This window comes from Budorcas taxicolor, chromosome 1 (assembly GCF_023091745.1).
Source record: "Budorcas taxicolor isolate Tak-1 chromosome 1, Takin1.1, whole genome shotgun sequence".
NCBI classification, from domain to species: domain Eukaryota; kingdom Metazoa; phylum Chordata; class Mammalia; order Artiodactyla; family Bovidae; genus Budorcas; species Budorcas taxicolor.
The window spans coordinates 11,311,935-11,339,436 of record NC_068910.1 but is presented as its reverse complement, the minus strand read 5'-3'; the positions used below and the strand labels follow the sequence as shown (position 1 = coordinate 11,339,436).

The 27,502-nt window shown below is 42.9% G+C and overlaps 1 protein-coding gene across 1 annotated transcript in view; it reads right to left on the bottom strand.

The window, feature by feature from the left end:
* Window positions 1–27,502, bottom strand: part of RAD54L2 (RAD54 like 2) — an 86,672-nt gene that overhangs the window by 34,582 nt on the left and 24,588 nt on the right. Inside the window, exon 2 of the mRNA XM_052635531.1 lies at window positions 13,443–13,638. Coding sequence (XP_052491491.1) covers window positions 13,443–13,584 — 142 coding nt within the window. The 5' untranslated portion in view covers window positions 13,585–13,638. The remainder of the gene's footprint in view (window positions 1–13,442; window positions 13,639–27,502) is intronic.

The window sequence follows — 27,502 nt, the reverse complement described above, 5'->3', positions numbered from 1 at the left end:
TTAACAAGAAAGAAACAAACTCACAGATACAGAAAACAAACCAGTGGTTACTAGTGGGGAGAGAGAAGGAGCTGTGGGCAAGATAGGGGTAGGGAATTAGGAGGTACCAGTCACTATGTATAAAATACATAAGATACAAAGATATATGGTATAGTACAGGGAATATAGGCAATATTTTATAACTATAAATGGAGTATAATCTATAAAATTTTTGAGTCACTATGTTATATACCTGAAAGTAACATAATATTGTAAATCAACTACATCCCTGTCTGAAAAAAAATAATAAATTGGCTAGGGCTATGAATGGGAAAACAGAGGCAATAAATTTTTTTTTTTTGCTTGTTTCCCAAAGTATGAGTGATCCAAACATAGGAAAAATAAAAGGAGAATTAAAGACTCAAGCAAATTATTCCTGGAAACTTAAGAATCACTAAACGGCCAGTGCTTTCTCCACCTGCATTCAGCACTATGGGGGAGTAAAGCGGGTCCGTATGCTGCAACTGCTTGATGGGTGTCAGCGCTGGAGCTGGTTGAAGAGCCATGTCAATCCATGCCAGGCTCCCTGCTCTTCTGGAGGGCTCCAACTGGCAGCCTCTCTCAGGGAGGCTAGCAGACAGTCTCCTGGCATCTCCAGTAAACCTGAGGGCCGAGAGTTAACAAAACCTGGGCACCCACAAAGTGAGGATTTAGGGAGAGGAATGAAGAGAACAAGCCTGCCTGCAACTTCGGGGGACTGCAGCCCTTCCCTCTGGAGTTCAGGCAGGTAAAGCCCTACATTCTCCTCCCGGAAATCCATTTTGAATGGTGACGGAAGCACAAAACAACGCGCAAATCTTCCGGTATGTGCAAACTCCACTAGGGCCCCTGTAAGAGTACCCACAACAAACAAGAGGGAAATAGGGCATGCCCGCTGTTCCAGAGGGAATGGGCAAAGAGTAACACCAACAGCTCTAATTCTGCTACTTTCATTTGAGAGAGGACTTAGGTATGCACACTAAGGTGACCATCTTCCGAAATTTGCTACTGTCTTATCTGTTAAGCCTAAGAGAGTAGAAGACAGTAAAACTGGTCCTATGAACAAACAAAAGCTTCCCCTGTAAGCGTACAGTGGAAAGGTGGGGCGCGAAATCCATATAACTCCGTTTATTTTTTCACTCTGCTGATGAATGCTTTGAAGTACTGAGGCATGACCACAAAACACGGACACACACACTTCCCAGAAGGATTCAGTAGCTGAGAAAGGGCCAGTCTTCCACAAGCAGAGCATCAGACATCATGCTGGGAAAGCACAGCAGGCAAGAGAGAAGTAAGGTACCTTTACAAACTCCCAAAATTAGAGAGTACTGCTCCAGCACAGAATTTCCCCCACAAAACGCATTCACATATAATTGAAACAGTTAAACGATTCCCATCAGACTCTTAACAATAAGAATTTCTGATTTGAGGGCAGAATACAAGGTAGGTTGAGAAGTGGATGCTGTGGAGGGCAGGGCTCAACCATCAGCTCCCATACCCCAGAGAGCAGCATTTAAACCGATGCCTTGGCAAAATAATAAACTATTGCATGTCACTGACCTCCTGGACTGTCTCCTTAACTTAAGCCTTAAATGTTAACTCTATGAATGCAAAGGCTGGAGAGAAAACTCAGACAGATAAAGCACTTTCTGACCACATTAGAAATAAGATAAATCTTAAAAAAAAAAAAAAAATTTCCTTAGGGTCACAGAAACTGCAAAGACAATATGCATCTATCCAGGAGCACACTGAGTCTGCTTCCTGATTAAAAGACCAGCTGGAACATAAGTACAACGTCTCTAAGCTGGAGGAGCACTCGCCAGTGGCTCTCCCAGGACCTTTCACTCCACAGGGGAAGCACCCCATAGATCTCTACCATATATGATCACTGACGACGATAAAACCTTTCCTCTCCTCATCTTCAAACACAAATTCTGTGCCTAAAGAAGTTACCTAAATACCCCACTTGGCTTCCCTCCATACCGTTGTACTCCCTGGTCTGGATTCTGACACCAGACTCCAAAGGGTCTCCCTGCCTCTGATTACTCCTCCTTCGATCCACACTGTAAAAAGAGAGCTTTCTGAATCTGACCATGTCAGAGTCTCCACCCACCCAGGATCTCCTAAAATACCTTAAAGCTGTCCCTTCTACCCACAGGATATGGTCTAGAACGCTAAGGCCTCCCGATTCCTGGCACCCAGCCTTCCTTCTGGCCACCAACACCTGCACCCACACCCCCTCCGCTGCCTACTCTCCAGCCTCTAAAGCACAGAGCTTTTGGGGTCTCAGGCCCTGGCTGCGGCTGTGTCCCTCTTTCCCCACCTTTTCATCTAACAGCTATGTGTTAGAGCCTAACGACTTACTTCTTTCTAACCCATAGCCTCTTTTGGGTCCTCACTCAAAGGTTAGCCTCCAGAACACCCTCTCTAGGTTTCTTCCCTTTTTGTTTCAGCATGTGCCCAACTGCTAAGCTGTAGTGTCTGTCAACATAGCTGCAGAGAGAAAGTTAATAGCTGCTGCTGTCTCTTGGTAAGCTGCTCAGGGAACTTCATTTAAGCCTGGCACGTTCTGCTTCTGTATTCTAAACTGGACCAAAGATTATTTGAAGACTTCATGAGATGATTCAAAAAATACTGAAAAGCCTTCTCCTCCAGAGGGTTGCTGGGTAACTCTGAAGTCAGGGCAGGCACGGTAACTGGGGGATAACTGTAGTCCCAGTACAGGTCTGTGGTGAGTCTGCTAGACATGTACCCCACCCCATGCCCCGTCATGCCCAAGTCCATCTAAAACAGCGCTGGTCACTAGCTCTGCTCCCAGAAGCACTGGGGCCCAGCCTACCTGCAACGCTTGTTATCTTTTGGCTAGATTTATTCATGTTACCAATATAACTCATTCAGTCCTCAAAATGGTAAATACAAAATACTACAAATATTCCCACTGTACAGATGAAAAAAAACGTCCTTCACAAAGCTATATTAGTTTGAACTTAGGTGTCTGATCTGGCTCCAGAGTCCCTGCTCTTAGCCACCACCCTGCACAATTTTTCCTGTACTACCATTCCCCTTAAAGTTACAAAGGAAGAAAACAGAGTTCAGAAAGAGTCATACATGTACTGTGCCTTGATTTACAACAAAGAATAAAACAAAACTCTAATGCAGAGTAGAGCAATTAACCATATTGGTGGGGGATGGGGGGAATGAAGCTTGACTCTAACTCACACCACACAGAAATCAATTCCAGATGTATCCAAGACCCAAATGTGACGGTAAAACATGAAACATCTAGAAGACAACAGGAGAATATCTTCACGACCTTGGGGTAGACAACTATTTCTTATACAAAGCACAAAACAAAAAGAGGAAAAAATGATAAATTTGACTTCATTAAAACTAAAGCATCTATAGATCAAAAATACAATTTAAAAAAGATTATAAAACTGTAAAAAATACACAACTAAGAGAGTGAAAAATCAAGCAATATAAATGGGAAAGGTGTGTCATGTGTATACATCAAAAAGACATCCAGATATAAAAAATTTCTATAAACCAACTAAGAAATTTATGAAAGAAAGAAAAATGGTAGAAAACATGGGTTCGGGCACTTTACAAAAGTGAAAATGATCGTGAGCGGGTGGAAAAGAGCTCAACACCTGAAGTAATTCAGTTCAGTTCAGTCGCTCAGTCGTGTCTGACTCTTTGCAACCCCATGAATCGCAGCATGCCATTACTCCTGTCCATCACCAACTCCCAGAGTTCACCCAAACTCATGTGCATTGAGTCCGTGATGCCATCCAGCCATCTCATCCTCTGTTGTCCCCTTCTCCTCCTGCCCCAATCCCTCTCAGCATCAGGGTCTTTTCCAGTGAGTCAACTCTTCGCATGAGGTGGCCAAAGTATTGGAGTCTCAGCTTCAGCATCAGTCCTTCCAATGAACACCCAGGACTGATCTCCTTTAGGATGGAGGAAAATGGAAATTAAAACCACAATCAGATACCAACCCGCCCCTCCAACCCCTTGGATTGCGGGGAAGGAATGTTAAAGGCCCTACAAAATCACTCTGAACAAGAGGGTCAGGGTCTGACATGTTTTCCTGATGCAGGGTTACAGAACAGGCCTGCCCCCGGCACACTCAAACTCTGCCCCTTTGCGTCCCTAAGCCTAACACACAGAAAGGAGGGACAAGAACAAGCACCCAAATCGGCACTGCTTCATTTCCAACAGGGAGGCCATCTAAATACTGACACAGGCTATGCTGAAAAAGCAGTCCAACAACAGATATGCAGGTTTTCTCCAAAAAAAGTGACACGTTTCTAGGGAAGAAAAGGAAGACAGAAATACAGAATACAAAGATCTGGCTTGAGGGACTTCCCTGGCGGTCCAGTGGTTGGGACTTGGTGGTTCCACTGCAGGGGGTGCAGGTTTGATCCTGGATCTGGGAACTAAAATCCCACAGGCCGTGTACCACAGCCAAAAAACAAAAAAAAAAGATCTGGCTTGAATCTGTAATTTAAGGAATGCTGCTCGTCATCCATGTTGAGAGCAAAATGCTGAAGTGCAATAGAGTGTTCTCTTAACACTGTCTTGTCTGTCTTGGTGCATTCAGTTGCATAGTCTAACTGCTCCCACAGGCGGATTCACAGCCCTTTTCTCTGTTTCAGTGATTCCTCTTTGTTCCTAAAAACATGACTTCCCTTCCCTGTCTTCGACCAGAACAAGAGAACAACAAATCTAGAATTCAGGTTGCAAACTTTTCATTTTGTGGAAGAGAACTTAAAGGCTCAGCAAGGACTTTCCCAGGATCACAGAAGTGTAGATGAAGACTGCTTTGCCTGGTGGGGTGCTCCTCTCTATCACACACTAGAGTGCTGGGGCAAAGGCTTTCCCGGGCCACAGTGACAGCTTTAGCCAGTATGGACTGCCACCTCTCTCTCCTACACCATCAGTTTCTCCCTCCCACCCTGATCAGTCCCACTGGCAAAAGAAAGTTTAAAAGATAAAACCTGTTCTCCCCCTATTCTGGTTTGAGCCCCCACCACTGCACTGAAATTGATCATTCTGGGCACAAGGACCCCACACTGCTAAATCCAATGTCAATTCTTAGCCTTATCTAACACAATTGATCACTTCCTCCTTGAAATGACTTTTGTTTTCCTATCTGGATCCCATAACATCTTCTCCTGGGTGATCTACTACCTCAGTGGCCATTTCCTTTCAGTCTTCTTTCCTCAATCATCCTCATTCCCTCCCCACTTCTGCTGTCACGTGCTTAGTCGTTCAGACCATTTCTCTTATTTTTGGAATAATCTTACCCTGTCCTGTGATTTAGGTACCATTCATATACAGACATGCCCCACTTTTTTTTTTTTTAACTTAGAGTTCTCTGAATTTCAACTCAGCAGTCTAACTGCCCTGTGGACATTTCAACTTCGAGGCATAAGACATGTCAAACTTGTTTCTCCAAAATCAAACTCCCGTCTGTCTCCAATCCATGCCTCGCCCCTGATTTTCCTAACCTTAGAAAATGGCACCTTAAAGTTGTTCAATAAAAACTCAGAATCCATCCTTATCTTCCCTGTTACTCTGACACAATCTGTATCTATTTCATTAACCAATTCTCTTGGCTCTATCTTCAAAACATACGGAGAATCCAACTACTTCCACCAACTCCACCAAGCCATCATCTTTCCTGCCTTGAATTCTGATATATCTTCCTAACTGGTCCCCCTGATTTTGCCCTCATCTCCCCAACAGTCTAGTCCCCTACATATCAACCAGAGGGATCTTTCCTCTGTTCAAACCCTGCAATGGCTCCCATCTCACAGAATAAGGCCCCACACATAAGCCTCCCTCATTATTAATCCTCCCCAACACAGTGGTACCTCTGTTACTATGAAAGGACCTATACTGACACATCAGTATCACCCAGAGTCCAGAGTTTACATTAGGGTTCACTCCTGATGTTGGACAAATATATAATGACAGGTATCCACCATGGTAGACCATCCAGAGCAGTTTTACTGCCCTAAAGTCTTCTGTGCTCCACAGATTCATCCCTCCTCTCCCTCAAACCTCTGGTAACAACTGATCTTTTTGCTTTTATTTTTTAAAATAAAAACTTAGAAAAGTAAAAATGAAATACCATGGAATTATGAAACAATCCTGGTTTTGAAAATTTTTAAATGGCACATGCAAAAAAAAAATGCAATGGGATTCCAGCTTTGTAGAAATATACATCTGAAGAGAAAAATAACTGAAAAATAAGATATCAATATTCTTGCTATCTCTGGCTGATAGAATTCTATCTGATTTTTATATTCTTTATAGTGTTCTATATTTCCAAAATTTAATTATAGGTGCATATTACTAATAATCAGAAATTTATTGTTAAATAGTAAACTCAACAAGCAGTTGGGCATCACAGATTTTGAAATATTATCCAAACTCCAGACACATTCTTTGAAGAAGGATCTAGGATATGAGGCAATCACAGGGTTCATAACATTTACTTAAAACTATTCTTAGAAGAGAAAGAAATCTAGGCTCAAAATAGGGATGTCTAGTGTGACAGAAAGGCCATTATAAACAGTGAAAACTACAACCTCCATAACCTATGCTCCTTGTGAAGGGCCCTGGGGGCTTCCACGGGAGGGAGGAAACATTGGCTAGGATTCCCATTATATTGCTGCAACTATCCCTCCCAAGTGCCATTCTTCATGACGCAAAAGCCGCCCACTCTGATCTTAGTTTAAAACTCTGGAAGTTCCCGACACTTCTTCCACTTCCAGCTGCAACTGCTCCTGCAGACTGCTGGTGCTTACTGATACACTCGGGAGTCACAGTGTAAGTCTGAAACAGCAGCTGTCAGAACTCAAGCAAATAAACCCAGGGTTCCAGGTATATCTTGAGCCACCACCACGGCCTTACACGCTCAAGCCCCTACCTAGCTCACCCCAGAGCACCCTGTCCTTTGCTCTCTGTCCTCTAGCCAGCAAGGCCTCCATCTTCCTGAGTCTAAACAAGCAGAGCTGTTCCCACCCCAGGGCCTTTGCCCTGGCCCTGTGCCTAGGATACTTTACCCTGATTCTTTACACTGCAAGCAAAGAGGACAAATAGAAGGGCGTGAGAGAAGCAGCACAAGTCAGACTCCCTGCAGGAGACTACGAGACGCAGGGGTTGAGAAGGAGATCAGCTTTCCTTACCCAGGGGTCCAAGGTGAAGGGGGTCACAGTTGGCATCTAGGAGGCTAGCTTTCTGTCAATATGATGGCCATGAAGCAGGTTCCGGAAGCACTAAGCATGTCACACCCCTAGCTGCTGTGCAAGGAAACTAGTGTCCTGATGTGCCATGGAAAACAGACAAGAATAGAATGAAATGGGGGAGCGGGGGGAAGGCCTATGTTCTAAAGAGATGTGCCCATCAAATCAGTCTGTGTCCAGATCCTGACTCACTTAAATAAACCAGGACTTCTCCAAGTTTTCTGCTGAGGAGTCCTGAATTCCTACAGAAAATGTTCTTATCCCTTAGGGCACCATCTAAAGCATTCAAACTCCACTCTCAAATTTATTTGAAGAAAATCTAATTTAATCTTAAAACTTCATGTGAATACTGATTTCTATGCCCAAATTTCCATTACATAAAAAAAATTTTGTTTCGGTCCATACCAAAGTACTGAAGCCCCAAGCCCTGACACTCCTCCGCAACTTCCCAATAAAACTGACACTCCAGCAAGGCCTGTCATGTTTACAGTGAAGCTCCATAAACTCCTAGTGTCCCTTCCACAACCTAAGGAACCAAGTTTGGAAATAAAACTCCTTGGTAAGCAATCATTCCTAGAAGAGCCAGTAAATGGTTTAAGCCTGTAGTTTTTGACTGGGGCTTGGGTTTTACAATGAAATTCCTATTAAAAAAAAAAATCCTACTCTTTCTTAGCTGAACAAGGCTGTTCACAACATGGGCCAAACAGCTTGGATGAGCAGAGGGCTCTCAGAAGAAAAGGGTGGTGGAGGACCCAGTTCTCCTACCAAAAAACCAAGAAAATAGCACAGAAACCAGTACAACTAATGAAGTAAAAAAAAATACCAGAGGAAAAGAAATGGGGCATCTGGTTTTTCCTTGTAATAAATACTCCGTAAGAATAAGGGTAACCTAAATGGACTGGTGGGGGAGGGGAATCTCATCATTAATTACGATTGTTATACACCTGGAGATCAACTGAAATTTTGGAGGGAAACCAAGAATTGAATCCAGATGAATATTAATGGGAAATACATGAAGTTCTTATTAAACGAACATATTAAATTTTAAGAATCTCCCCCACCCCCCAACCTTTACTGTACATTTAGGCCCAGGTTTCCTGCTATTTTTCTCTCCTGTCTCCCCGCTGCAAGGAGATAAGAAACTACCTTGGGGAAATGATATTAGGATTTTTACCAGTCGCACAGACAGACCCTTGGAACTATTCCTTGGTCCAGATACTCTATTACCTACAGTTGCCAACTACACGAAAGGAAGAATGTACTGCAGGCCTAAAGGGTAGAGTGACATTGAGAAAGACAAATGAACCGCAAATCAACAAGCAAAACACAGGTAAATGAAAACATATCATCACCCGTGCCACACTCTCACATCCAATGCAACACACATTAAGTAGTAACTGAAGGCAAACTTTTTTTATAAAGGCCAGATAATTCCAGGAGTTTCCTTCATCTAAATATTTCTAAGCACCTTACCTGGATCAAGATATTAGAGCTCATGCTCAGCTGGAATACCGAGCCAAACAACCACTGCACAAGGAAAGCCAATTTCCAGACAGAGCAGGTTTGGAAACTCTGCCTCTAATAATGACAGACCCCCGAAAGAGCTGACCTCTAACTTTCCCCATCATTCCAAAAGAATACACAAAAGAAAAACAGGAATGACATGCCAATCCAAAACGTCTCACAACATGCCACAGGTCCCCTCAGCTGTGATGAACAGAAAGCACTATCCTCTTCCCCACTTTTTTGAAGACAAAATCATGAAGCTGTTCCCCAATAGCCAAAGCCACCACGTTCTATCATAGCCAGTTCTCAGACTAATGCCTCACAAGTCAGCTTTGGAAGGTCAGTATCAAGGGGCAGACAATGCTCCAACTTAATGTAGCAAAGCTAAAAATATCTCAACTTCCTCCATTCACTCACTAGTCTGCTCCTTCCATCTTTGCAAAGGTTTCATAATCCTCCCAGGCTTTACTTAGTCCATCTTCAATCTGCCCCACATAGCCAATAAATAAATCCCACTGCAACAAATCTGACTTTGTATTCCTCATGTGCAGATCAACTGACTCAAAAGTTCAAACCCTCACTGACCCTTCCCATAAAGCTCCGTCAGAGACCTAACTGGTTTTCTTGATCTGCAGGCCATCTCTGTTGTGTACTGCTAGAATAACATTCCTAAAATAAAAGGTCTAATGGATGCTCCCGCAGTAAAACCCTCCATCAGTTCCATGTTGCCTCTAAAATAAATTCCAGATCCCTTCATGCTCTGACCACAGGTCATCACTGCAGGCTCACTCTGGTCATCCTCCTAAAGTGCTCAGCTCTACACCAAGTAGACAGCTCACCATTCTCTACCACATGCCATGCCTTCCCTTTATTCAGGCCAGTACTTCTAACTGTCCTCTCATCTCTGATCAACAATACCACCAACTTCTTCCTGCAAAGCACTCATTAAGAAGGAATGCAAACACATCACAGGCAGGGAATTATATGAATCTATGGAGTCAGAAGCAGCATGGGTTTGAAATAGGAGCACCACCTTGGAAACCAAAGGCCCAGCTTTACCATTTTCTTACTACGTTACACTGAGGAAGGCACTTCCCTTTCTAAGCCTCAGTTTTCTCATCTGTAAAATGCACCCACCCTACTTAACACACAGGATTACTAAAATAATCAAGTAAGACAAAACATTTCAAAATGCTTCTGAAGGGATGGAACTAAAGTAGTACTTAGAAATTTAGTTTTAAGTGCTACTAGGAAAAAAGATGCTTAAATGAGCTAAGCATAATCTTAAGAAGCTTGAAAGTAATACAAAATAAACCCCAAAGATGTGGGAGAATATTCTAAAGTAGAAATTACAAAGAAAACAAACATAATATAGAGGCTCACCAAAGCCAGAGGCAGTTCTTTGAAAAGGTTAGTAGGATAGTTCAGATGTTTCTGTCAACTATAAGAAAGTGCCGTCAAAGTGAAACACTTCAAACAGAAAGGGCTGTAGTAACAGTTTCCTTTTTGAAAGGGTATCTCAGCTGCAGCACTATTGACATTTGGGGCCAGATAACAGTGTGGCAGGGAGCTGTTCTATGCAGTGCAGGACGGTCAACAGGATGGCTTATTTCTACCCACAAGACGCCAGTAGCATTCCTCCTCCACTCCCAGGAGTCGTGACAACCAGAAATGCCTTCAGACTTTGTAACCTGTCCCCCGGGAGGTAAAATCAACCCAGGTTGAGAAAAACTGTTCTAAGAAAACAAAAGGGCCACATCACACCACACCAGCTAAAACTAGACTATTCATAGCTATTCCTAATTTTAGAATGGCTGGCTGCTCTGCCCGTTAGAACTGCAGGATAACCAGCAACCCGAGATAGCAGAGGCAAGACTGAAGAAAATAGGCAGGTCTTGGATGTTTCGGCACAACTGCACAGAGTGTTCAAGATGAGAGGACCAGGAAACCTGTAAGAACGAACACAGTGGCAGAAATACCACAAGTAGCAGAAGTCTCATTTTTATTTCAGGGGAGCAGGTGTTGGGGGTGGGAGGGGAGGGCTGTAGTGTTCAAACACTATAGTGAAACATAAAAACCGTGCTTGCAAGGAACTCTGCTCAATTTTATGTGGCAGCCTGGATGGGAGAGGGGTTTGGGGGAAAATGGATACAGGTATATGTATGGCTGGGTCCCTTCCATGTTCACTTGAAACTATCACAACATTGTTAATCGGCTATACCCCAATACAAAACAAAAATTTAAAAAAAAAAAGCGCTTGAATCAAATTCCAAGAAGTAAGATACCCTAACGGGGCCAAAGGAGACAGCACCTATGGAAACTTTTTCTTACTCGCTCTGAAATTCATAAGCAATAAAAAGAAATCATTTCAAAATTTTAAAAAGTTATCTCATCAAATACATTTTCTTTTTTAAAAACTCCAATACAATAAGTACATTATTCAGAGACAAATCACAAATTCTTGCCACTTTCAAATAAATAATAGTAAAGTTCTCAAATTTATACCATACAATTTTTGAATAATTAAGAATCTGACCAGGAGAAAAGGAATCCAAGAAGCCAAGTGGGAAAACAGTGTGTATATATCCATTATACTCACCGGCAGCACCTAAAATCCAGTCTAAACCTGATGAGAGTTCTAGAGGTGCCTGAAAACATAAATTTTGAGAAACCAAATGATATAAGAGCAAAAAGTGATGCAGATACCTAGGGATTCTAATGCCATCTTAAGAACCATGAGAGGCAAGCAAAACAGTCTAATGGTATACCTATACATCACTATCTTCTGTAATTTCTCCTCAATCTACTTTATGGACAGGAACTATAAAACCAGTGGTGGCGAGACTCCAATAGAACAGGCTAGCAGTGGATCGCAAAAGATGCGGTCCGGGTGAGGGCAGGGAGTGAAATGGTAATTTGCCTGCCAGAAGTAAACTGAAAATGGGGCAGAGACTTCTCGATAGTTTACGTGAAAGAAAATTGATCCCTGAACTGTATGGCAGCTGTTAGGATGATTGAGAATTAAAGACATTAACATCAACAAAGAAAAAGGAGAGATGTTTATTCTCCTGGAATCTGGAGGATGACAGGAGTGCATCTTCACCAGGCTCCAGCAGGTCCAAGGAATGACAATCTACTGCAATTTCAGGTATAAAACTGAATACTGGTGTCTTATAAAAAGGCACATTTTACTCCTCGGATAACAGGAAGCTTACAAACGACTAAATCCTGTGCCATGAAAGGCTAGCATTAACCGAGAAGCTGGTCAGATGACCTAACGCTAGACTAATGATGAAAGAAAAAGTCTAATGCCACTTCAACAAGTTGGGAATAGGCGCTCCCGGTGACGTGACTCGGGTGGTGGAGGAGTGCCGGGCTGCTACCGGAAAGGAGCGGAGCTCCTGGGAAGCTATCCCACCACCGGGAAGTCATGTCGGTCGCTGCGGTGGCCGTGATGCGCTCCACCCCCGAGTCCCCACTCCCGGGAGCCCCGGCCTCCGAGTCGGAAGTAGCTGAGCAGAATAGGAGGGCTCTAACGCCAGGAGGACTGCGGTGATGGTGTGCAAGGACTGATTCCCAGAGCCTTGCCTGACCTCTGACCCATAAGCATGGGGAGGATTGGCATCTCCTGTCTTTTTCCTGCTTCCTGGCATTTCAGCACCTCTCCAGTGGGGTGTCCCCGAATTCCAAACACCTACTTATGTCAAATTATCGTCATCAGCCTTCTGGCTGCTGCTGTCTCACTTTTATACTTTTCTGTTGTCATAATCCGAAATAAGTATGGATGGCTCTCCAAAGACAAGAAGTTTCAAAGGTACTTGGCACGAGTTACTGACATTGAAGCTACAGACACCAATAACCCCAACGTGAACTATGGCATCGTGATGGACTGTGGGAGCAGCGGGTCTCGGATATTTGTCTATTGCTGGCCACGGCACAGTGGCAATCCTCACGATCGTTGGATATCAGGCAAATGAGGGATAAAAACCAAAAGCCTGTGGTCATGAAAATAAAACCCGGTATGTAAACAATAAATATCTGCTTGGTAACCAAAAAAAAAAAACCAAGTTGGGAATAAAGAAAGGGTGACCCAAGCAAACCAAACAGGAGTCCAGCAGGGGTCTAGCAGCTACACAGGGGCAGTTCTCTCCCCACTGGAACAATTTATGGTTGCCTGAAGTGGCTGAGAGGCAGACCAGCACTGCAGGAGACGGGGTAAGCTTTCTGAACCCATCAAGAATCTCTCCCCAAATAACGTCCTCAGGTTCACAGAAGGAGAATCGTGAATGTAACTGAGGAAACTCAGAGGCCACCCACAGTTACCCCTGATGGGTCTGTGGTCACCAGACCACAAAGTTTCACCACAGGAACTCTGCCACTGACTCGCTCCACGACTTCAACAAGTATGCTCCACTCTCAAATGTGCACATGGCCAAAGATGAGGTGAGGGCTAAAGGCCCCTCCAGCACCACAGTGAAGCTCACACAGAGGAACAATTCATTTCCTGGGGAAGCGCATATGGATTCACTGTCGCTGTGTTTCAGACTTTGCCTTCTCATGATGGATGACCTGAGAAATCCAACCGCAAACACCCAGCTGTCTCAGCAAAAAATTTAATAGAGGAAAGGGAAGCAACCGCGGTCACACACGAGAGTCACTCACCATCCAGCAGGTCTTCCCCATCATCCCTGCCATGCTCCTCCACTGCCACCTCCTCCTCCTCCTCCTCCTCCTCTTCCGCATCCTCCAGCTCCACGTCTGGGTCCAGGTCTGGATCGCTCCCTGAGGCGGATTCGTCTGACATGGCTCCCAGAGGTCCTCAGTGGACATTACCGTCTCATGGTCCACTGCAGGGGTCCTGGGAGGAGGACAAGAGGCAACAGAATCACTAAAGGATTCACTTAGGAACACACATTTTTCAAAGAGAAAATGTCAAGGATGAATACCCTGGTTAGGTATGGAGCTAAGCATACCTAAAATCTCAACCTTTCCCACAAGGACACTGGCCCTAAGACATACTGTGGTGACTCTCTGCCCAGCTCAAGACTCTCTTACCTGCTTGTTTGGTCCCTTTAAAGTATTTTCTTGTCCAAACACCCTATATACTTCAGAATCTCCATTGGTTCATTCCTTCATGCATTAACTGCTTCCTGAGCACCAACTCAAGTCAAGGCTATGGTTTTTCCAGTAGTCATGTATGGATGTGAGAGTTGGACTATAAGGAAAGCTGAGCACCAAAGAATTGATACTTTTGAACTGTGGTGTTGCAGAAGACTCTTGAGAGTCCCTTGGACTGCAAGGAGATTAAACCAGTCCATCCTAAAGGAAATCAGTCCTGAATGTTCACTGGAAGGACTGATGCTGAAGCTGAAACTCCAATACTTTGGCCACCTCATGCGAAGAGCTGATTCATTTGAAAAGACCCTGATGCTGGGAAAGATTGAGGGCAGGAGGAGGAGGGGACGACAGAGGATAAGATGGTTGGATGGCATCACCAACTCAATGGACTTGAGTTTGGGTAAACTCTGGGAGTTGGTGATGGACAGGGAGGCTTCGCGTACTGCAGTTCATGGGGTTGCAAAGAGTCAGACACAACTGAGTGACTGAACTGAACTGAACTGAGCACCAACTCTTTACATCTCTGTAGATATATATACATGTATATATATTGTAGCAGGCACTCAGGCTTTGGGGACACAGTACAAAGTAGAGAAAAGTATGTCAGAAGGTGGTGTGTGCCAGAAGCTATTATCTTATATAGTATGGCGGAGGTGGGGGTGGGGAATGGGGACAGGAAAGTTCTCACTGAGCAGAGGCCGGAAGGAACAGAGAGCCACATAGACATCTGCAGGGACTGTGTCCAGGCAGAGCAAGCAGCAAAGGCGAGGTCCTGGAGGAGCTGGGAGTGCTCAGGGAGTAAGGAGAAGGCCCTATCTTGGAGCACAACAAGGAAGATGGTCCATTCTCCCATCACCTGAATAAAATGCTCACGGGCAACTGACTACTCATCACACTGTCACTCCTCCTGAGTAGGTAGAGAGCCTCAGAACACCCGCGCCCACAGCTCAGCTCTCAGGCTCTGCCCTAGCTCGTGGCCCAGTTCCAGCTCCATTTCTTCCAAGAAGCCTTTGTCCACTGTGCCAGTCTTCTGGGATCACGTTCCCTCTTCTGAACTCCAGCAGCCATGCTGACCAGGCTGACCTTCACTGAAGGCTTCATATGAGTTACTTGGCAAAGTGTTTGCCTTCTTTGGTTTCTCACCTCCTGACCCAGTAGTAAGCCCCTAGTGGCAGGGATTTAGCTGGGAACTGTTTCTTTGTATCCTAGAGCTAGAAGCATGTCCTGTTCAAATCATTCCTATTCACATTCCCTCTCTCCTGCCAATCTGCTTGCTCTATTATATTTAGTACGTGTCAGGCACTGCGCATGTTTGTCCACCTCTCTCTCTCCATTTTACTATTAGCAAAAGTCCTTTCTTCTTGAGTGAAGAGAAAAAAACAGGATAAAGAGAAAGCTAGCTGTTTTGTGATACAGCAAATACAACAAAATATTAAGGTGAAGATTCACCAGTTCTTTCCATTTTTTGGTATATTTCAAATTTTTTATTACAAAATGTGGGGAAGAGGGGTACAAGATAAATAATCTTTCGTAAGACAAACAGATGTAGACAACCACATCCAGAATCAGGTCATCCTAAAATTACCTCCCAAAATTAGAAAAAAAAGAAAGAAACACAAGTATCTCAATTATTCAACACAAATACCATTCTAGACCTGGAATCTCTTAAAGTTCAGACACAATTTGAAACAGAACTTCTACGTTCTCCGGAATAGAAACAGAAACAAAACAAAGCAAACTGGATCCTTTAGAATTTTGGAAAACCAGAATTTAAGACTGCTCAGTGAAAAAGCACAGCAATTATGAGCGTGTGCATCCTGACAGGTCACATACTTAGCCTCTGAAGACAACAAAAGCAAAGAGCAGCTGTGGATGGTTCAGTAATAGAATTCAAACTTTTGCATTAATAACATACTTGCAAAAACATTTACAAAGGGCATTAAAGTACAGGGAAGAAAAGTGACACACAAATACACGTTAATGTAACTAATGGTGAGCTACCATTCACTGACAAAGCAAATTTCAAGTCTCTGAGGGAAATCTATGTCTTTAGTTCATTAAGTTTGAAAAAGGAAGTAGTAAACCAATCAAATATCAGCAGGTTTAGAAGTGAAATTTATTTCTGAATATTAGTATAATGATAATTCATTAGCAACTACTCTGTTTGGAAGTCAATGTTCATAATCAGCATAAACCCCCTGTTTCATTCTACACTGCTTGAGGTAAGTTATTTTGCGGTGTGCCTGGCTAATTATGGAGTGGCTTTTAGAGAACAATTTTTAATTAGCAAGTACCTTTAGGTAATCTGAATTCCTGGCATTATACAGAAGAAATTGTGTGGTGATGGAAAAATGACAATCACTTAGAGGTTAGCAATAACAAGGAAAAGCCTCCTGCAAACCCAGTTAACAAACATCTTTAAAACCATCTCAGCCCCAAGCTCCTGACAGACAGAAGCAAACATCAATTAAACATTCAACCACCACATATGTTGTTAAGACTATGAAAGACATTGGTCCAGCCCCCCTCTTAAAACTATTTTAAAAAAGAGGACACTTTTAAAATAGTACCCAGGCCATCAGATGCCCATATCAGAGAAAAAACTGGCAAGTAATGGCTCTCTTGCTGCTGCTGCTGCTGCTGCTAAGTCACTTCAGTCGTGTCCGACTCTGTGCGACCCCACAGACGGCAGCCCACCAGGCTCCCCCGCCCCTGGGATTTTCCAGGCAAGAACACTGGAGTGGGTTGCCATTTCCTTCTCCAATGCATGAAAGTGAAAAGTGAAAGTGAAGTCGCTCTGTCGTGTCCAACTCCCAGGGACCCCATGGACTACAGCTCACCAGGCTCCGCCGTCCATGGGATTTTCCAGGCAAGAGTACTGGAGTGGGGTGCCATCGCCTTCTCCAAATGGCTTTCTTAAGTCCCACCAAATTTGGTTTTTCTCTTTCCCTCCCTTCTACAGGCCACTAGATTTCTTTACAAAGACAACACAATGAATTCTTTTCTCAGCTCTTCAGAGCCACACTAACTACTTAAGGGGAAGGTTTGGCTGTTACTGATCACCTTCAAAAAAGCAACAAAGGGAAAATGGCAGAGGAAAAGCTGATCCTGTAGGCAGCAGCACAGTCAACTGCACTTTGTCTCTAAGGGGCTCCGCCCCGACACACACACTTCCATGTGGGCATAGCCTTTCAGAACACGGGGAAAGCAGCCCTGATTTTAAAAATTAGCTCTTGGGGACTTTCCTGGCGGGCCTGGGCCTATGGTTAAGAATCCGCCTTCCAAACAATTCCAAACTCATTCTACGAGGCCACAATCACCCTGATACCAAAACCAGGCAAAGACAACACACAAAAAAGAAAATTACAGGCCAGCATTACTGATGAATATAGATGCAAAAATCCTCAACAAAATTCTAGCAAACAGAATTCAACAACACATTAAAAAGCTCATATACCATGATCAAGTCAGGTTTACTCCAGGGATGCAAGGATTCTTCAATACACACAAATCAATCAATGTGGTACACCATATTAACAAACCGAAAAATAACCATATGACCTCAACAGATGTAGAAACAGCCTTTGACAAAATTCAACACCCATTTATGATAAAAAAAATGCTTCAAAAAATGGGCATAGAAAGAACCTACCTTAACATAGTAAAGGCCATATATGATCAGCCCACAGAAAACATTATTCTCCCTTTTTTTGCTTCACCCAAAACTCTTCCCCTGGGATTTGATTCTGCACCGTACAGAGAGGCTGAGCTTTCAGTAACAACCTCACTTCTCTGATAGATCTAAGAAGAATTGTTGATTTTTCAGTTTGTTCTGCTGTTTTACTTGTTGGGATGCAGTGGTGACTTCTAAGACCCGTACATGCTGGATTGGAAGCTTGAAGTATAGCCCCATTCTCTCTGGTCAAGAACTAATTCTTTTACCTGGAGATGAAGAGAGAATGGAGCTGGCTGCTGCTCTGATGGACCCCAGAGATACAGCTCATCTGAGGTCTTAGTTGCAGCATATGAGATCTTCATTGTGTCAAGCAGGATCTTTTGTTGTGGTGCACAGACTCTCTAGTTGCGGCACACAGCCTTCAGAACTTGCAAGCCCACCGGACCAGTCTTTGCCTCCAGTTCCTCCCATCTCCTCCAGCCCTGCACTCAGTGCCTGCCATCCTACTTTCTTCCCTAATCCTAGGGTTCTCCCAGGTCTCTTGCTGACTGCTCTTCTCCAAAGGCCCGCTCCAGGGAACATCTAGAGAACATCCAGGGACACGGCAGCAGTCACATAACACAGGAGTGCCAGCAATAATGTTGTTTTGGAACTTTGTCTACAAAATCTTCTCCAAACTGTTGCTGGGAAAGAAGACGATGGTAAGAGTTGCTCACCCTGATGTGAACTGTGGCAACCAGTATAGAGGGGTCTGTTGGCTGGAGGAGGAGCCCCCCAAGCCTCATCAGTGTTGGGAGTGTCCTGAGTCTTGGCCCAGGTGGGACTGAGCTTCAGATCAAGTCTTTGGGAGGCACCGTTAGAAGATACGAAGCTGCCTGGAGCTGGGGTGGAGCTACCAGTAGAAGAACCAGGGAAGGAAGCAAGCAGAGGATGGCAGTGTGGTGAGGGCTGCAGAAGTAGAACCAGAGATGCTCATGCTGGAGTAAGTCTGGGAGAGCACCAGCATTACTGTTTGCAATAATTCTTTTAAATTATTTTGAGAGATACTTTTTTAACCTTTAAGAATCAGTGTAGTTACATTTATAATATTTTCCGTATCAGTTTTTAGGTGTTAGAAACTGGCAAGAAGCCTGAGAGGAGGCTTAATTCGGGAAAATCTATCTTTTTCAACAGTGTCAATGTGAAAAACATTTTTACAAATGAATTTTGGCTCTCAGGCACTGATAAACTGAGGTATTCTAGTGTATGATATGGCCACCATCTTCAAATGAAAAAGCAAGCACTTGCTGTCTTTTGAAATATCTGCTGTATCTATGCTGCTATGTGTGCATGAGTTAACCTGCTTTTATGGTTGTATTTTTTGTGTTGAATATCTATTTTGAGTCTGCATCATTATACTTTGATTATTCATAATTTTTCACTTTATGTAACTAATGCATGTTGACAATAAACTGTAAATAAAATAAATGTAAAAAAAAAAAAAAGAAAAAAAGAAAACATTATTCTCAATGGTGAGAAACTAAGAGCAGTCCCTCTAAGTTCAGGGACAAGACAAGGGTGTCCATTCTCACCATTATTCAACATAGTTTTGGAAGTCCTAGCTACGGCAATTAGAGAAGAAAAAGAAATAAAAGGAATTCCAGATTGGAAAAGAAAAACTAAAACTCTCATTATTTGCAGATGACATGATACTATACATAAAAAACCCAAAAGAAACTATCAGGAAATTACCAGAGCTAATCAGTGAATTTAGCAAAGTCATGGGATACAAGGTCAATACACAGAAATCACTGCACTCCTATATACTAACAATAAAAAACCAGAAAGAGAAATTAAGGAATCAATCCCATTCACCAATGCAATGAAAAGAATAAAATATCTAGGAATAAACCTACCTAAGGAGACAAAAGACCTGTATATGAAAAATTATAAGGCACTGATGAAAGAAATCAAAGACGACATAAACAGATAGAGAGACAGTCCATGTTCCTGGGCAGGAAAATCAATATTGTGAAAATGACTATACTACCAAATGCAATCTACAGATTCAACGCAAAAGTGAAAAGTGAAAGTGAAGTCGCTTAGTCATGTCCAACTCTTTGCAACCCTGTGGACTATAGCCTACCAGGCTCCTCCGTCCATGGGATTCTCCAGGCAAGAATACTGGAGTGAGTTGCCATTTCCTTCTCCAGGGGATCTTCCCGACCCAGGTATCAAACTGAGATCTCCCGCATTGCAGGCAGATGCTTTACCCTCTGAGCCACCAGGAAAGACTCACTTTTACTTTTTCAGAATAAAAAATTTCACAAGTCATATGGAAACACAAAAGACCCAGATAGCCAAAGAAGTCTTGAGAAAGAAGAATGGAGCCGGAGGAATCAACCTTCCTGACTTCAGACTATACTAAAAAAGCTACAGTCATCAACACAGCATGGTACTGGCACAAAAACAGAAATACAGACCAATGGAACAAGATAGGCAAGATAAACCCACACACCCACGGGTATTTTAGTTTTGACAAAGGAGGCAAGAGTATACAATGGGACAAAGACAGTCTCTTCAATAAGTGGTGCTAGGAAAACTGGACAGCTATGTGCAAAAGAATGAAATTAGAACACTTCCTGATGTCATACACAAAGATAAACTCAAAATGGATTAAAGACCTAAATGTAAGACCAGAAACTCTAAGACTCTTAGAGGAAAACATAGGCAGAACACTCAACATAAATCAAAGTAAGATATTCTATGACCCACCTCTTAGAGTAATGGAAATAAAAACAAAAGTAAATAAGTGAGATCTAGTTAAACTTAAAAGCTTTTGTACAGCAAAGGAAACTACAAACAAGGTGAAAAGACAACCCTCAGAATGGGAGAAAATAATAGCAAGTGAATAACAGCAAGTGAAACAACTGAGAAAGAATTAATTTCCAAAATATACAAGCAGCTCATACAACTCAATACCAGAAAAACAAACAATCCAAGCAAAAGTGGGAAAAAGACCTAAAAAGACACTTCTCCAAAGAAGACATACAGACGGCTTAAAAAAACACATGAAAAAATGCTCAACAGTGCTTATTATTAGAGAAATGCAAATCAAAACCACCATGAGATACCACCTCACACCAGTTAGAAAGGGGATCATTAAAAAGTCTACAAACAATAAATGCTGGAGAGGGTGTGGAGAAAAGGGAGCCCTCTTGCATTGCCGGTAGGGAATGTAAATTGATACAGCCACTATGAAAGATGGTATGGATATTCCTTAAAACACTAGGAATAAAACCACCATATGACCGAGCAATCCCACTCCTAGGCATGTACCCCGAGGAAACCAGAACTGAAAGAGACACATGTGCCCCAGTGTTCACTGCAGCACTATTACAGCAGCTAGACCATGGAAGCAACCTAGATGTGCACTGGCAGATGAATGGGTGAAGAAGCTGTGGTCCATACACACAGCGGAAACCAGACAGGAGAAAAAAGTTGATACGAAAAAAAATGCATTTCCTCATTTCCTCCTCATCCCATGAGAGACACTGCTTCAATCTTCAGTGAAGAGGAGTGCTGCTTCTAAGACACAGACATACCAGGAGAGTGACTTGGGCCTTGCTGCACCTTAAAAATGACCTGTATTCCTACAGAGCAAATTCTGGGAATCAAATTCTATTTTAATGAAACTGGAGAACTAGCTATTTAAAGGAACTCCAAACAGAACCACTTTGATAGGTAAATATTCAATCCCTAAATAATATGTTAACCTTTACAGTTTAATATATTGGGTTTACTTTTGAACTGTTGTGTTGGAGAACACTCTTGAAAGTCCCTTGGACATTAAGGAGATCAAACCAGTCAAACCTAAAAGATATCAACCCTGAATATTCATTGGAAGGAATGATGTTGACGCTGAAGCTCCAATACTTTGGCCACCTGATGCAAAGAGCTGACTCACTGGAAAAGACCCTGATGCTGGGAAAGATTGAAGGCAAAAGAAGAAGGCAGCAGAGGATGAGATGGTTGGATGACATCACTGACTCAATGGACATGAGTCTGAGCAAACTCCAGGAGATAGTGAAGGACAGGGAAGCCTGGCGTGCTGCAGTCTATGGGGTCACAAAGAGTTGGACATGACTGAGTGACTGAACATCATCATCATATTGGGTTTGCTAAAAGGAAGCTATAATTATGAAGAAACACACAGCCAAACCCAGTGAGCCTCTCACATCAACCTTGAGAATGAGGGAAGAGAGTTTTCTGCCCTGCTAAATTAAAAGACAAGGACACCTGTCTGTAAAGTGCTGCCTGACCAAGAACCAGTGGAATTAATCATGTGTGCACAGCCCTCAGACACACCCTTGGCGGGGAGATACACAGAAGGAAACAAACACACACACACACACACACACACACACACAGAAGCTTTTTTCATAAAGCTGACCATCACACACACACACACACACACACACGGGGAGATACACAGAAGGAAACAAACACACACACACATACACACACACAGAAGCTTTTGTTCATAAAGCTGACCATCACTCACACACACACACACACACACACACACACACACACACACACACACAGCCTTTGTTCACAAAGCTGACCATCCCTGAAGAGTCCAATCTGAAAACTGCAAACACACACGGCTTCACCGGACAGGCAGCCGGTGAAATTCCAGAGACGTCTTAGTGGTCCTCAGTAGCATCCTGATTTTGCCTTTGATATAAAATAATCCATTCCCAACTGCCATATCCTCATTAATTTTGGTGACCCTGAGTAATATTACATTTCCTCAAGTGCTCTCAAAGCAATTTAACAGCAAGTACCACTCACATCTTTTCTCCATTAAAAATATAAACAAAACCATGCATTTACGCTAACATACAAGGGGAGGGAAGTTTTCAGAGCAAGCCAACATTCAGCCCAAAACTTGAAACAACAGCCCTTCAAAGAAACCTATTAGTCAAAGAATCAAAGAGGGGGAGAAGAGAGTTCAGTTCATATATAGAAATTCCTGGATATCTATTACAAGATTCTTCAATCTGCTGTGAGAGATCAACTGTGGATCTTTAAAGTTATTTCTAAACACCTTTCCTGTGCAAGATGAAAATCTAAAGTGTTACTTCAAAATTCCAAGCTGCCCAAATGCCTTTTGTTGATCTTTCAGTTACTTTAAAACATTTAATACACATAAGCAGTCACAGAAGCTAAGCTGACAGAGATCGAAATATGTTTTTCGGAACTCAAATGAGACTTTCAGCAATTAAGACAAAAGAAAGAAAGAAAGATGAACAAACATACCCAGGCCTCCAAGGAGCTGGGCCACAGGAGACAACTCTTCCAAAAGGCAATGCAAGTGAGCCCAGCACCAAGCACAACAGAGGCGCTGAAGCTGCGTGTAGAGAGGCCTAAAGGCTAGCCACAGCTCGTGGGCAACTAGCTGCATTACCAAATGTTCTCCCAGAGCTTCTTCCATAACCCCTCTTACTCCAGGGAGACGAGAGATGGGCCTGAGTTCATCTTTAAGACCTCTTCCAGATTCTATGACAGTAGTTCTTAAAGGGTGGTCCTGGAACCCCTGAGGGTCCTTGAGATCCTTTTAAAAAGCCAAATTCCTGTATGGGTTAAACAGCCATTCAAAGTGCAAGACAGACCAATGGATTTCAATGAAACAGAATACAAAAAGTTCCTTGATAACGGTTTCAAGCTCTCTGTAACCATTAACCTTGTATACCAGAGTTTTGGTATAATACCAACGAATACCCACAATTATATGAAAAGGATGTTAAAACACTCCTGTCTTTTCCAACTACATTCTCCATGTACTTCAACAATATAAAAAGTCAACAACAAAACAGTCAGTCACAACAGAACAAATGCAGAACCAGATCTGAGAACCCAGCTGTCTCGATTCAACCAGAGATTTTCAAATTTTTGAACATGTAAAACAATCCCACTCTTTTAATTTCTTTGTTTTGGAAAATAGCTATTTTTCATTTAAAAGGTTACTTATGTTAATATATAATTATTTTATTATTTTAGAATGAATTAATATATTTTATTTCTCAGCTTTCGTTTCTAATACAACAAATACTGACCAGAAAGCACTCTGGGGTCTTTAATAATTTTTAAGAGTATAAAAGGATCCTAAGAGCAAACAGTTTGAGACCTGCCATTCTAATACAACAAAACTCTAAGATCTGTGGTCTTCCCCCCCCTCATTTTCAGGTATCACAAAGAGAAAAATTGGCTTTAAGGAAAAGCATAACATGCAGAGAACCACATTACATGAACATTATAAAATCTTCCATAATATTTAAATAAAAACCAAAAATTAATCCGATATATAAAAATGATACAGGTTATTTTATAAATGTAATTAATCATCAAGGGCAAATTTCCTTAGTAACTGAAGTTAATACTACATTGTTGCTTAGTCGTTTCATTGTGTCTGACTGTTTTGCTGCCTCATGGACTGCAGCGCACCAGGCTGCTCTGTCCATAGCATATCCCAGGTAAGAACACAGGAGTGAGTTGCCATTTCATACTCATGAGGATGTTCCTGACCCAGGGATCAAACCGTGTCTCCTACAAGTCTCCTGCACAGCAGGCAGATTCCTTACTGCTGAGCCACCAGGGAAGACCAATGCTATATTTGCAAAGTCAAATTTTCACTTTTACCACTGAATCTCTGCTATCCACTCTCCCTTTAAAATAGCCAAGGGCTGAGGTACACTTGCCCTCCTCGTAAATCCCCCTTGGCTTATGCCCTTCATTCAAGAAGTTACTGAGAAGCACATCCCTGCAAGAGTCAGTCCCAGGAGTTTTGAGTAAGTGGGAGTTAAGCCCTAGAAGGCCACTGCTGAGGGGAGCAAATGAAAGATTCATTTCATTCTCCATGGAGTCAGCTGAAAAAAAAAAAAAGCGGGGGTGGGGGGAGGGTGAACGGAGGGAAGGGGGAAGGGAGGAGGGGAGAGAGAGAGAAAGAGAATAAACAATTGAGCTGGGAAGACAGGAGCTAAAACAGGGATGACAGATTTGGCTATGAGAAGCCTGTGTGACATAGACACTGCTCCCGAGAGAAATGTGGGTTCTGGAAAAAAGTCCCTCGCTCACACACACGCACTCCACATATGTTAAAACATCAGATCTGTGTAATCTGAGGGTGGAAAAAAAAGTTAAGATCCCTGGATCTCTAAATGCAGGGCATGAGGCAAGAATAAATGCAATTCTGGCTAAATATGTCACCATTCAACTCGTGAGCCCTGTATCTCTTTCCACACAGCTCTAACTTCTTAAAACAGGGATTTCAGAGATAAGGACCAACTTGGCAGGGGCATGGATGGCCCACTTACCCGAGGCTCCCTGGAGCCTAAGCCAGCCCAGTTCAGATGAACCTGAAAGCAAGTCAGGTTTATCTACTGGCTGGTGAGACTGAAGAGGCTTGGAGAGAAGCCAAATCATGCTTGATGTCCCACCACAACTGCCTCCACTCCTCTCACCAGCCTCTTCCCTGAGCCCTCTGAGACCACCCCCTCTCCTAAGACCCCTCCCTTTCTAAGAAATCTATCATGAAGCCACAGAGCTCAGTCTGTGTGCTTCAAAGCCAGACAAGCATAAGCTGTGCAGAGTGAGGGATGGCTCATTCACCCCTCACAGGCCTGCAAACATTCAGCATAAATTCTGGTAAAGACATCTCTGTATCTAGTCAATCTACCCACCAGACACAATCCTGAAAAGCTCTATCCAAGTAGCATTTCAACAAATCAGAGCTTTTACAAATAAGACTACAGCAGGGACCCTTACCTGAATCCTTCCATAATATAGCCACTAATTTTCTGAATTGATGTTGGTCACTTTAGATTTTCAATAATCATTTATTTTAAAAAAAAGTTATACCTACCTCATATACAGGCTATATACTGTGGTTTTTCCAAAATTGCTGCCTACTATAAATAAAATTTCTAATGTATAACTTATTTTGCGTTATGTACTCACAAATTGTATTTCTATAGCTACTCAAGTTTTTCCACTTTGGCTTTGTCAGTGACACGGGCACCCTGTGCGCTTAGCTCCATAATGACATAGGTAAACTCTTCTGCTTCCACTTCTCACAGTTCTAAAATGAATGGTAATGCTAGTCAGGGGTAGACACCTTACAGTGCCTATGCAGCAATACAAAAATACATTTGGTTTTTGCCCCTGGTTCCCAGCACAGAGCTCCCAAAACCTTCGGAATTTTCTGAGTGACAGGAGTGTCTTTTGTTATTCTTACCGAGCCCCTTTAGACCAGACCTGAATTTAGGTTAGTGAATTTCTAGAGTGGGATCCCTAGAAAGCCTCAAGATGGGACTGGCCAGCAGTAAGACCAAATGACCAGAAAGAACTTTCAGCCTCACCCACCAAGCTCCAAGATGGGGGCAGGGAGCTGGAGACGAAATTCTATGAAACCCCCTGAACACTGAGATCCAGAGGGCTTCTGGGTCAGTGAACACACTGAGGTGCTGGGAGGGTGGCACCTAGAAAGGGCACTGGCGTATGGCAACACCTCCTCCCATACCTTGTCCTACGCTTCACTTCCATTCGGCTGTGCTTGAGTTGTATCCTTTACAATACGCCAGTAAACACACGTATAGTCTTGAGTTCTATGAATCGTTCTCGCAAATGTTTGAACCTAAAGAGGGGCTCACAGGAACCTCTGATTTATAGTCTGTCAGTCAAGGACACTCGTGACTGGGATGTGACGCAGGGGCAGTTCTGTGGGACTGTCCTCACCCTGTAGAGTCCGCACTAACTCTGAGTAGTTAGCATGAAAACTGAACTGCTGAACACCAAGCTGGGATCCAGAGAATCAGAGAACTGGTCATCGGTGCTGGGAAACATCTCAGGGTCACGAAGACTTATAAGTGACAAAATCACAAGAACTTCTATCTGCAAAGAGCAACAGAAAATTTAAAAATGCATTATTTCTTGACTTCCCACGTGCAAAAATAAAGTGTGGCATTTACTGCAATGGCAACAGGTAACCTGTGCCTTTAAACAACTAAATGTCACTTTTCAGTTGACTTAGATTAGTAATTACATGATACATGAATTTGTAAACAGGAATCCATAGTGAGTTAACCCCTCAAAGAACAAAGGAAAAAAAGAACCATAGATAAAACCAAATCTGTTATCAACACCATTTTCCACATTTTCACTGAATAATAAAAACTGATTCTGAGAATCAGGAAAAAAATGAGTGGAACCAAGGAGGATCATTTAGTGACCTAAGCAATTTAAAATACGCATAGAAAAACAAGGGCTTCCCTGGTAGCTTAGACGGTGAAGAATCCACCTGCAATGTGGGAGACCCGGGTTTGATCCCTAGGTTGGGAAGATCCCCTGGAGGAGGGCATGGCAATCCACTCCAGTATTCTTGCTGGGAGACTCCCCATGGATAGAGGAGCCTGGTGGACTATAGTCCATGGGGTCGCAAAAAGCTGGACACGACTGACTGACTAAGCACACAGAAAAAGAAACAAAAATACATACAGAGTCTAACCATCACCTGTCTATTAGATATGTCTCCCTCCCTTGGCCCACATACCCACTTAAGACAACCAAGCCTATTAACAGCTATGAAAATGTGGAAGAATTGAATTACACTAATGAGTTCCACTCAAACACAATCCCTGTACTCTGAAGGTGGCACCACCTTTCTCTAGAGTGCACGGGGAAGTCAGATCAGAAGTCAAGAACCGAGAGCCTCCTAGGACTAGCTGTGTACATCTCACCACATATGTAAAGTAATTCTCTAAGGACTTTCAGATTGAAGGAGACTACATGCAACACTGGGTCTTGGACCTGGAGAAGAAAATAGCTATAAGAGCCAGCACTGAGAACAGCAGTTGATGGACTAGGGATTAGATGGACTATGGATTAG